The 13,057-nt window shown below is 41.5% G+C and overlaps 1 protein-coding gene across 1 annotated transcript in view; it reads right to left on the bottom strand.

The window, feature by feature from the left end:
* The window catches only part of LOC133616257 (uncharacterized), a 67,685-nt gene extending 55,330 nt beyond the window's left edge, over window positions 1-12,355 (bottom strand). Inside the window, exons 1-3 of the mRNA XM_061975443.2 lie at window positions 12,223-12,355; window positions 6,635-7,309; window positions 6,539-6,563 (exon numbers count right to left, since the gene is read on the bottom strand). Coding sequence (XP_061831427.1) covers window positions 6,539-6,563; window positions 6,635-7,309; window positions 12,223-12,253 — 731 coding nt within the window. The 5' untranslated portion in view covers window positions 12,254-12,355. The remainder of the gene's footprint in view (window positions 1-6,538; window positions 6,564-6,634; window positions 7,310-12,222) is intronic.
* Window positions 12,356-13,057: the final 702 nt, after the last annotated feature.

Below are 13,057 nucleotides of genomic sequence, written 5' to 3'. Positions count from 1 at the left end.
ATTTTCTTGACCTGACCTCCTCCAGGGAACTTCAGTCCTGTATAATGACAATCGCTTGTAATAAAGCAACTTTTCATTCAGTAAAGCGTCTCCGACGTCTCTTTTGATCGAGCCACACTGCTGTGTCACCCTTCTGTCCGGACGAGGATGACAAGACCAGAAATACACTTCAGCATCTTCATCATTTTATAGCTCTTTGTCTGGGTAGAGCGTGACATGCAATTGTCTAATGAAAAACAAGGGGCGGTAGTTTCCGAAGTGAGCAACTTGAACACTCGTCGATTGTTTAGTTTGTTAGCATCCTTGGTTGTGCGTTTGCGGCTATCAAAGAGAGACAGAGTGTTATTGGAGCTATAACTAATCAATGTGTTGCACCAGTCACTTGTATTGCGAATGTTGAGCCGAAATCAGAGAAGGTGCACGCAAAAGGTGAGCTGCATACCAACTGAACGAGTTAAGAGTATTTTGATGTAATAGTTTTTTATCGGCTTATTGTTATGCTTTAAATTGCAAGCAAACATTTGATTTACAAGCATCCCCGCCATTAGTTGCCATAGCAAATGTTACTGAACCCTGTAAGATCCACCACAAACATCTGGTTTTACCGGCTAGCATTAGCTCATAGGTAAAGATTGGTATATCTTTGTTTCCCAACCATGAGAAAGAAGCAGGTAAGTGTGAAGGACAGTGCTGAGAAGAAGTGGATGATATTCATTAAATCCCCCAAAAAAGACATTCGAGCATAGCACTGCTCGTGTGCACCGTACTTAAGCAGAATGAGTCCAACACCAGCCAAGAATATTATAATTATTATATGAATGGCGGACATTTATCCAAGAAAATATAGAAAAGCCTCGGATGGTGTGTTCGATGGAGAAGCAGCAGAAAATAACGTACAAGTATGCTCTCCAAGGTAAATGCTGTACATTATTTCATAAAATGATTGTAGTTTGTTTTTCTTTTTAAAAGGCATTTTACATGTTAGAATTTAACTATTTAGCAGTGGTGTTCCATCAGGGCCAGCAAGGCTTTTTCTGCTGGCCTAACATAACCAGAAATCATGATCATAATTAAAGAGTTAAAAAAAAGTTCATTAACTTTCCCTAAATATCTAAAAGTATTCATATTCTCTTCATGTCATATTATGCTCCTTCCAGTGCTGTTGTTTTTATTTTTTAGTTTGTATCCAATCAGAATTCAGCTAGCTTATGTTTCCATGCTGTACCAAATCTGCCCGAGGCCTTCAGAATCAACAATGCAGGCGTCCGTGCACTGTAAAGGAACGGTAACATACAGTTGATAGACAGTTGCGATAGCCAATTAGATCACGAGTTGTTGTCAGTAAGGCCTTCTAGCTGGCCTAAGGTTGAACGTGACATTTACGCGTCCTGTGAATGGATACTCACCGGGACCATTAACGGATGAATGGGGCAGTATGGCGTAGTGGGTAGAGCGGCCGTGCCAGAAACCTGAGGGTTGCAAGTGCGCTCCCCGCCTCTTGACATACAAATCGCTGCCGTTGCGTCCTTGGGCAGGACACTTCACCCTTGCCCCCGGTGCCGCTCACACTGGTGAACGAATGATGAATGAATGATAGGTGGTGGTCGGAGGGGCCGTAGGCGCAAACTGGCAGCCTCGCTTCCGTCAGTCTACCCCAGGGCAGCTGTGGCTACAAATGTAGCTTACCACCACCAGGTGTGAATGAAGGATGGGTTCCCACTTCTCTGTGAGCGCTTTGAGTATCTAATAATAGAAAAGCGCAATATAAAATCTAATCCACTATTATTATTATTATTATTATTATTATTATTATTATTATTATTATTGAATATGAGAACACATACAGTTGATAGACAGTTGCGATAGCCAATCAGATCACAAGTTGTTGACAGTAGTCTATCTAACTAGCCTGATGTTAACGAGGCTGTGATTGGATACTCACTTGTCATTCCAAAGTGAGTATCCATTCACAAGTTTCAATTTAGCAGGAAGCGGGAAGTGTTGCGCCGTAGCCAGACCGGGATAGCAGAGAAGGAGAACAAAACGTTGATTAGGAGGCAGATATATATTTGCAAGGCCATTTTTAATAAGGATATTTAATGAGAAACTACATCTTGTGAGACGATGTCGGCCAATCCCGGAAGCTAGCTCAGCTGTTCTGGCGATGAAATGGGGAAATGCCTGCCATTTCCACTCAAATCAGCCGACTTACGAGGGGTACCACTGGCTTATACGGCGTCAAATAGGTCTTACTAATTATGAGTTCAAATATTAAATTTTTTCACTTTTAATATGTTTTTTGTAGACATGTCCGATAATATCGGCCTGCTGATATTATCGGCTGATAAATGCTTTAAAATGTAATATCGGAAATTATCGGTATCGGTTTCAAAAAGTAAAAATAATGACTTTTTAAAACGCCGTTGTGCGGAGCGGTACATATCCGGTAAAACACGGATATAAACCCAGTCAGCAGCCCCTCCCCTCTCCCCTCTCTCCTCTCCCACACACAACACAGGAGTTGACGGCTGCAGCATGAGAGGTTTACTGGCGACCCTTGATGATCTCATCAAACCGCCGCGAGCGGATCATAACAACAACAAGAGTGTGTTGTTGCCGGTGCTGTAGCCGTGGCTAACAAGCGAGCTCGCTCGGTGACTGACTACCGACACCATGTCTATGGTTTGGGATGATTTTAAAGTGTGTCTGAAGGATAAAAAACTGGCAATTTGCAATAGCTGCAAAAAGTTGGTTGTGCGAGGAGGAACCAAGACGTCTTCCTTTAATACGAGCAATTTGATCTCCCACCTCTTCAAGAATCATAAGGTGATACACGATGAATACAAACGGAAGATGGATGAAAAGCAAACACCGAAAAAAAGTAGTACCACACAGTTGTCGTTTAAAGACTCCGTTGAGAAAAAACAAAAAATATAACAAAAACCACCCCGGGGCGAAAGCTCATGCTATGGTCAGGGACAACACACGCAGTCTGGCCAAAGCTACGATGGAATTTGGTATGGCTAGTCTTCCCTGCATGGCGCACACTCTGCAGCTTGCAGTGAGCGGAGGTGCCCTGTCTCAACGCAGCATTTCAGAAGCTCTGGCTGACTGCTAGACCACTTCAAGCACTCACCACTAGCTTGCAGCACATTTGTGTTACTCATACAAATACGTTAGAGCAGGGCAGATTGAGCCCAGTTTATAATTCCCTGTTATACAGTATACCAGGCAGTCTTGCACTAAAGGAGGACTATGTTATTGTTTACTTTATTACTCTAGTATACTCTGGACTGAAGCTGTGTGCCTTCATTGTTTTTGTAGCTGTTGTTTTGAGGCCTGTTTAAAAAAAATAAGGAATAATGCACTTTCTTAGACTTAGACTTAGACTTTGTGAAAGTCAAAGTATAGTATTTCCCATAGTTGTAGTGGGTATCAGGATTATCTCAGGGAGAGCATGTCCCAAATTCCAAGCTGCTGTTTTGAGGCATGTTAAAAAAAATAATGCAGTTGTTCTCTTATTTTGGAAAACCTTGTTACATTTAGGGATGATGTTTGATAAGAAATTATCGAGTTCGAACCCATTATCGAATCCTCTTATCGAACCGATTCCTTATCGATTCTCTTATCGAACCCAGATAGGTTGTTGTATATGGAAAAAAACACAATATTTGCTTTAACAAAAGCTGACTTTTATTTTATAACAATAAAATAGAATAAATAAATAAATATTGACTGTTGTTACCCAAAGTATATTAAGTGGGATTTTTCAGAAAAACAAATATATAAACACAAAAACAACCTATTTCTGTGATCACTATAGGAAAATAGCCATGCCTTGAGGCGTTTTTTCCGGTCCATTATTTTTGCTGCTTGTGTGACATCACAGGAAATGACGTAGCTCAGTCTAATGACATCACAGGAAATGACGTAGCTCAGTCGTCAGACTGAGCTACGTAATTTCCTGTGATGTTCCACAGGGCATTTCTTGTGGGACGGGATTCGTTCCCAGGGATTCGAATAAAGAAACAAACTCTTTTTCTTTACTATAGTGGCCTCGATAATGGGAACAGGTTCTCAAAAAGGGATTTGAGTCCATGGAATCGGTTCTTTTCTTATCGAACGGTTCTTTTCTTATCGAACAACCGGGAGAACCGGTTTCGAACATCATCCCTAGTTACATTGTTTAATGTATCCAGCGGGGCATCACAACAAAATTAGGCATAATAATGTGTTAATTCCACGACCGTATATATCGGTGTCGGTTGATATCGGAATCGGTAATTAAGAGTTGGACAATATCGGAATATCGGATATCGGCAAAAAAGCCATTATCGGACATCTCTAGTTTTTTGCAAATTTAATTTTGACAGTACCACATAAGATATGTTGTAATTGCTGATGCATTTTAATTGATTTTTAAATGCGCCAGAAAATAACCCGTTTTGTACACTGTTGATGTGTTTCAATACCAAATAGAGCGTACATGTGTTCCTGTATAGTATTTCTCCAGCAATGGTCATGTGGTGACATCAATTATGGTATTTTGAGGGGTAATCATTGAAGTCGAACATCACTGAAGGCCTAGGTGGGAAACGCACGGCCCACCACTGCTATTTAGGGTAGGGGCAAGCACTGATTAAATTCATTTTAATGGGAGCGGTTGTGTTTTAGGTCAAGATCTCCGTCACAGAACCAACTTAGCTCTTTAATTGAGGTACTACTGTACAAAAATCTGACCAATCACAGCATTTAACCTCTAAAGGCCTTAGTGGCCACATGCGTGGACAGCACCTTTCAGCTCTTATTTCCAAAATTGTGTACACTACTGAATTGGGGTTTTATGCCTACATATGGACACTTATACTGCCATCTGGTGGTGTCAGAAGAGTGTAACATACAATGGAATTTGGAAAAAAAAAAAAGGGTAAAAAATAAAAATGTGCATGTCACTACACATGAAGTACACGTTTGTGTACATATGGACTAAGTACAACATATTAATAGATTATTTTTAGTTTTTATTCTAATTAGGGTCCAACAAGCCCAAATAGCAAAGAGAAATAAAAAAAGCATTTAAACAAACAGCTTGGGCCTTAAGAGGTCAAAGGCCTACTGAAACCCACTACTACCGACCACGCAGTCTGATAGTTTATATATCAATGATGAAATCTTAACATTGCAACACATGCCAATACGGCCGGGTTAGCTTACTAAAGTGCAATTTTAAATTTTGCGCGAAATATCCTGCTGAAAACGTCTCGGTATGATGACGTCTGTGCGTGATGTCACGGATTGTAGAGGACATTTTGGGACAGCATGGTGGCCAGCTATTAAGTCGTGTTTTTATCGCAAAATTCCACAGTATTCTGGACATCTGTGTTGGTGAATCTTTTGCAATTTGTTCAATGAACAATGGAGACAGCAAAGAAGAAAGCTGTAGGTGGGAAGCGGTGTATTGCGGCAGGTGTTGTGCCGGATAACGCACCCCCGCCGTAGAATGCACCCCTTGACTGTTGTGCCGGATAACACAGCCGGTGTTTCATTGTTTACATTCCCGGAAGATGACAGTCAAGCTTTACCATTGGCCTGTGGAGAACTGGGACAACAGAGACTCTTACCAGGAGGATTTTGAGTTGGATGCGCAGACGCGGTACCGTGAGTACGCATGCAGCTGCGGCTTCCAAACATTTGATCGCTTGCTTGTACGTGCGTCCTGCTATGTGCATGTCACGTACGTATTTTTGCGGACTTTGGGGAAATATATGTGCTGTATGAACTTTGGGGAGGTGAACGGTACTTTGGGCTGTGGGATTGAGTGTGTTGTGCAGGTGTTTGAGTTGTATTGGCGGGTTATATGGACGGGAGGGGGGAGGTGTTTGTTATGCGGGATTAATTTGTGGCATATTAAATATAAGCCTGGTTGTGTTGTGGCTAATAGAGTATATATATCTCTTGTGTTTATTTACTGTTTTAGTCATTCCCAGCGGAATATCAGGTCCCACCCGCGTCTTACAGCATCTTCCCTATCTGAATCGCTCCCACTGCCCTCTAGTCCTTCACTCTCACTTTCCTCATCCACGAATCTTTCATCCTCGCTCAAATTAATGGAGAAATCGTCGCTTTCTCGGCCCGAATCGCTCTCGCTGCTGGTGGCCATGATTGTAAACAATGTGCAGATGTGAGGAGCTCCACAACCTGTGACGTCACGCTACTCGTCTGCTACTTCCGGTACAGGCAAGGCTTTTTTATCAGTGACCAAAAGTTGCGAACTTTATCGTCGATGTTCTCTACTAAATCCTTTCAGCAAAAATATGGCAATATCGCGAAATGATCAAGTATGACACATAGAATGGACCTGCTATCCCCGTTTGAATAAGAAAATCGCATTTCAGTAGGCCTTTAAGGTCCGCATGTTGGAGGGGAATGTCAAGCTACAGGAGCAGGCCAATGTAGAGCAAGAGCATAAATCAGGCTTGTTGTCGTTGCAAAAGGCAATATGTTACATTGAATTTCAGGAGATTGTTGACGTTCTTACCACATTATGAGCTGCTTGAGATCTCCTAAAATGGGGGGGAAGAAAAGATGATGAAAAACATAGGAGTGAAAATATTGCCAACTGACATGACGTTACCTTGCTCACAGCTTTCTCTCTCGATAAGTGACGGGATTTGTATCCCAAACTGCAAAGCTATTTGGACATAGTCCGTGGGCACTTGGATCAACGAGGCCGCCACGTTGAATACATAGGTGACAGCTGCGTCTGCCACAGCACTCACTGTTGTCACCAAAGTCCCAAAGAGAGGCAACTTTGTCAGAATGGTTAAAAATGTCTGCGGAAAGCCACTCTTTGTTGAAGTTGCGGGTTCCTCCATCCTAAAGTAGGCGTTCCCCAGACCGCTATGCTGCGTATGGCCTCCATCACTCAGAGGGGTGCAAGTGTGGGATCTCAGGGACGACAGGAAGAACAGCAGTGGTTTTCCCAACTCGAGACTAACGGTCTTGGTCATTTCTGCTTCCACTCCGCAGTCCTTCCGCTCAGATAGAATGCAGACGAGGGTTCGGGGAAGCTCCTCGATAAACCCTTCTCTGAGTAACGGTTTGAAGACGGCGAAGAAGTCGGTCAAAACATGGTGATGTGCATTCAAACCCATGGAGGAAGAGTCAATAGTACGAGTGTGTTTTCTGTTTTCTGCAGACAAGGAGGGAATCTCATTTACGGCTGATTGGATGTCTGATTCTAAACTGTCAGTCTTTATTTGGATTAGTTTAGGTTGTGAGATCACTTGATTGCAATGGTTCAAAATCCCTGTGGACAGAAAAGGAAGCATTCATATAACTTACATTGATAAATAATAATGAATAATTGCTGATAAATATATATTTTTTCACAAAACCCTGGTTGGCACGTTGTGTAAATCGTAAATAAAAACAGAAAACATCCATCCATCTTCTTCCGCTTATCCGAGGTCGGGTCACGGGGGCAGCAGCCTAAGCAGGGAAGCCCAGACTTTTCTCTCCCCAGCCACTTTGTCCAGCTCTTCCCAGGGGATCCAGAGGCGTTCCCAGGCCAGCCGGGAGACATAGTCTTCCCAACGTGTCCTGGGTCTTCCCCGTGCCCTAAACACCTCCCTAGGGGGGCGTTCGGGTGGCATTCTGACCAGATGCCCGAACCACCTCATCTGGCTCCTCTCGATGTGGAGGAGCAGCGGCTTTACTTTGAGTTCCCCCCGGATGGCAGAGCGTCTCACCCTATCTCTAAGGGAGAGCCCCGCCACCCGGCGGAGGAAACTCATTTCGGCCGCTTGTACCCGTGATCTTGTCCTTTCGGTCATAACCCAAAGCTCATGACCATAGGTGAGGATGGGAACGTAGATCGAACGGTAAATTGAGAGCTTTGCCTTCCGGCTCAGCTCCTTCTTCACCACAACGGATCGATGCAGGGTCGGCATTACTGAAGACGATCCACTCTTCCCTCACTCGTGAACAAGACTCCGAGGTACTTGAACTCCTCCACTTGGGGCAGGGTCTCCTCCCCAACCCGGAGATGGCACTCCACCCTTTTCCGGGCGAGAACAGAATACAATGATTTGCAAATCCTTTTCAACTTATGTTCAATTGAATAGACTGCAAAGACAAGATTTTTAATTGTAATTTTTTTTTGCAAATAATCATTAATTTGGAATTTAATGGCAGCAACACATTGCAAAAAAGTTGGCACAAGGGCATTTTTGCCACTGTGTTACATGGCCTTTCCTTTTAACAACACTCAGTAAACGTTTGGGAACTGAGGAGACCAATTTTTGAAGCTTTTCAGGTGGAATTATTTCCCATTCTTGCTTGATGTACAGCTTAAGTTGTTCAACATTCCGGGGATCTCCGTTGTGGTATTTTATGCTTCATATTGCACCACACATTTTCAATGGAAGACAGGTCTGGACTACAGGCAGGCCAGTCTAGTACCTGCACTCCTTTACTATGAAGCCACACTGTTTGGCATTGTCTTGCTGAAATAAGCAGGGGCGTCCATGATAACGTTGCTTGGATGGCAACATATGTTGCTCCAAAACCTGTATGTACCTTTCAGCATTAATGGTGCCTTTACAGATGTGTAAGTTACCCATGTCTTGGGCACTAATACACCCCCATACCATCACAGATGCTGGCTTTTCAACTTTGCGCCCATGACAATTCGAGTGGTTCTTTTCCTCTTTGGTCTGGAGGACACGACGTCCACAGTTTCCAAAAACAATTTGAAATGTGGACTCGTCAGACCACAGAACACTTTTCCACTTTGCATCAGCCCGTCTTAGATAAGCTCGGGCCCAGCAAAGCTGCCGGCGTTTCTGGGTGTTGTTGATAAATGGCTTCCGCTTTGCACAGTAGAGTTTTAACTTGCACTTAAAGATGTAGCGACAAACTGTAGTTACTGACAGTGGGTTTCTGAAGTGTTCCTGAGTCCATGTGGTGATATCCTTTACAAACTGATGTCGCTTTTTGATGCAGTACCGCTTGAGGGATCAAAGGTCACGGGCATTCAATGTGCATTGATTTCCCCAGATTCTCTGAACTTTTTGGTGAAATCCCTAAATTCCTTGCAATAGCTGGTTGAGAAATGTTGTTCTTAAACTGTTCGACAATTTGCTCACGCATGTATTCACAAAGTGGTGACCCTCACCCCATCCTTGTTTGTGAATGACTGAGCATTTCATGGAAGCTGCTTTTATACCCAATCATAGCACCCACCTGTTCCCAATTAGCCTGTTCACCTGTGGGATGTTCCAAATACGTGTTTGATGAGCATTCCTCAACTTTCTCAGTCTTTTTTGCCACTTGTGCCAGCTTTTTTGAAACATGTTGCAGGCATCAAATTCCAAATGAGCTAATATTTGCAAAACATAACAAATTTTACCAGTTCGAACATTAAATATCTTGTCTTTGCAGTCTATTCAATTGAATGCAAGTTGAAAAGGATTTGCAAATTATTGTTTTATGTTTTTATTTACGATTTACACAACGTGCCAACTTCACTGGTTCTGGGTTTTGTACAATATGCTTATTATTGTGGCTTAGGTTTGCAGTGGTGTTCAAGTCTGTTTCATACTGACAATTGTTTTTTTTAATTATTTTGCTTAGCTCCTAGAGTCAAAACCTTAACCTATAACTTGACCACTGCAAATTATTACAACAGAAACATTCAATGAATAATACATCCGATGCACACACAAAATTAATAATTGATTTTAACTTCTTGTCAACTAAATTTAAAAAAATACACTTAGTGTCCAACAATTATTAAGCGAGTTAATCTAATTTGAAAGATTTTTTAATACACTATTATCATTTTTGGCAATCTTACAGGTACGTATTTTTTTGTCAAATAAACTAAAATACTTTCAACATAGATGTTTGTTGTCAGGCAATGAATTTAAATATAATGCAAAAATTATTTAATTTCCGGAGTTTAACTTTGACCAGTTAAAAACATTAGGTTTGAAATATTGAAATGTTTGAACATTTTTCACATTTTATGAGATGTTGAATTTGCGGTTTTAATCATCCCTAAGCTCGTGGTTCTCAAACTTTTTTGTAACCACTGGCATGCCAAGTACCACCATAATGACCAACATTAAAGTACAGTAGCATAGTAGACCTACACATTCATTAAAAACAAGGCAGAGGTTTTATTTTACAACTATTTTTGGCCACTGTTACATTACACACAGTTTGAACAGTAACACTGTTTGAATATATATTTAGTTGATTGTGGAGGGGGGCGTGGCCTGCGGTCCTGCAGCAAAGCCGGGTGTGCTAGGACCGGCTTCGAGATCAGCAACAGGTGCGTAGATGGACCACCTGGGCGTGTTTATCTAATCACCTGTCGCTCTGTTAAAGGCAGCAGCCGGGAAGGAGATTAGGGTTGATGATGGAGCACGAGCACAAGCCGTCAGGGGGTCGTCCTCCCCCGCCTCCGGTGGTCCAGCCCCACATTGGGGGCCAAATTGTGGAAGATTTGCGCTTCCGGGTTCTTCGGACCACCAATGACCGACATGCCAGGCTCCTCCAGGGTTACAACAATGTTTTATTTTGTAATAAATTGTCTTTGTTTCCTCAAGCTCGCTCTCGCTCGGCTCGTGCTCCACCATCAACCCTATTCTCCTTCCCGGCTGCTGCCTTTAACAGAGCGACAGGTGATTAGATAAACACGCCCAGGTGGGCCATCTACGCACCTGTCGCAGATCTCGAAGCCGGTCCTGGCACACCCCGCTTCGCTGCAGGTCCGCAGGCCACGCCCCCCTCCACAGTGATTCTTCAGCATACCTCTAGATGGAGCCCGCGTACCACAGTTTGAGAATCACTGCCCTAAGCTAATTATAAAAGTCAGAAATTAAAACAACTAAAATCAATCCACCTTTCAAAGATATTTTCATGTATTAATTGTGCGAAACCATAAAGCAGAGGGTGACCAAACTTTCTCCTGAAAATGGCCACGTGGAGTAAAAGATGCTTGGGGACCATTTTGCAGGGTGGTACATGTACCACTGGTGGTACGTGGGGCCTATCTAGTGGTACGCCAAAGAATCACATTAAAGTACAGTGTTTTATTTTCCTTTATTCAAACAAAAGTGTTACTGTTCAAACGGTGTCTAATGTTACAGTGCCCATAAATATGAAATATACTTAAATTCGAAAAAGCTGCATTGTTTTTAATGAATACTTGGGCCTACTATGCTACTGTATTTTAATGTTGGTTATTATGGTGGTATTTGGAGAAACAGGTTTTTTTCTGAGGTGGTACTTAGTAAAAAAAAAAAATAAAAAAAAAAAGGTTGAGAACCCAAGTGCTAAATTATTGGAACAAGTCTTAGTTTTGTGTTATTGGTCACAAAGCAAATTAATGTAATATATAATAAGATATCTCATTATCAACCCTCAGGGAATATTACATGTAATTATGTTCACAGGGAAAAAGTTTTTGAAGAGCATAAAAATATTTTTGATCATTTTTTAAATACATTTCAGTCCTAATATCCAACATTTTATGTTTGTATTTTTTCTTTGTATTTTACTAATTGACAACTGTGACATCATTTGATTAGAAGGCCTTTAAACGGTGAAATTAGGGCTGTTGAAAATAACGAGTTAATTCATGTGATTCATCACAAACATTTTTTGCAATAATCATGCAATTTATTTTGACCGTACATGCCCCTTTATCTCAACTGTGGATTGTTTAAAATAAATAAATACAAATAAAAAAAAAAGCTATAAGTTATTATATAATCATGTCATACATACGTCAGTGAAAATATGACTGCTGCGCTCGCTGGCAAATTTCATTTCAAAATAAACCCTGATTGCACTCAAGATAAAACTGTTACCAGGTTTTGAACAAATAAACGACTTAACATATTTTTATTAAATGTTCCTGGCAACAGAATTGCATTTGTGTCAAAATATTGAGGTCTTTTTTTTTTTTAAGTTAATTTAAATAATGCAAGTGAGTATTGTGATTAATCACCATTTACATTTAAAAGTGTGATTAATCGGATTAGAATGATAAACGTTTGACAGGAATAGTTCAAAAGTTTTTTTATATTATATTGTATAATCAACAGAAGAATTGGCCTAAAAAAATACATTTATGATTTACTGAAAGGACTAGAAAGTAATTTATTGATGTATTCCTGGCAGAATGAGGCAAAAGTAGCTGGTACTTACCTAACAGGATGTATGTGCAGACAGCCCTCATTGTTTGAAATTAACCAATGACAAGAACAACATTAAAAAAAATTATAAAAAAATAAATAAGGAAAGGATGTGTCTACTTTGCGGTGTGAAATGTTCATTTGTGGTAGAAGGTCCGGGTTCGAACATCTCCTGATCTGGACTGACCTCGTAACTCCACACCTGCCCCAAGAGCTGTGTAATTAACACAGCCTCAACTTGTTGGGTGTGGAAAGCAGACAGAAATTGGCAAATACGACCTGTGAATTATTGACGAGCCGTCTTGATGAAGACCTAGCGCCTGAAATCCGAATCCTGCCAGAAGACACCAGACTGGCTGCCAGCAGGATTGACGTGATATCGACCTTCGACCTGAAGAACAGGATAATGACGGGCGGGTCGATACAAATAATAGCTCCTATTGTCGGATCGATACTGAAAATACTTAAAGGCCTACTGAAACCCACTACTACCGACCACGCAGTCTGATAGTTTATATATCAATGATGAAATCTTAACATTGCAACACATGCCAATACGGCCGGGTTAGCTTAATAAAGTGCAATTTTAAATTTTGCGCGAAATATCCTGCTGAAAACGTCTCGGTATGATGACGCCTGCGCGTGACGTCACAGATTGTAGAGGACATTTTGGGACAGCATGGTGGCCAGCTATTAAGTCGTCTGTTTTCATCGCAAAATTCCACAGTATTCTGGACATCTGTGTTGGTGAATCTTTTGCAATTTGTTCAATGAACAATGGAGACAGCAAAGAAGAAAGCTGTAGGTGGGAAGCGGTGTATTGCGGGCGGCTGCAGCAACACAAACAC

The sequence above is a fragment of the Nerophis lumbriciformis genome, linkage group LG15 (assembly GCF_033978685.3).
Source record: "Nerophis lumbriciformis linkage group LG15, RoL_Nlum_v2.1, whole genome shotgun sequence".
NCBI lineage: Eukaryota > Metazoa > Chordata > Actinopteri > Syngnathiformes > Syngnathidae > Nerophis > Nerophis lumbriciformis.
This window is presented reverse-complemented; position numbering and strand designations above follow the sequence as displayed.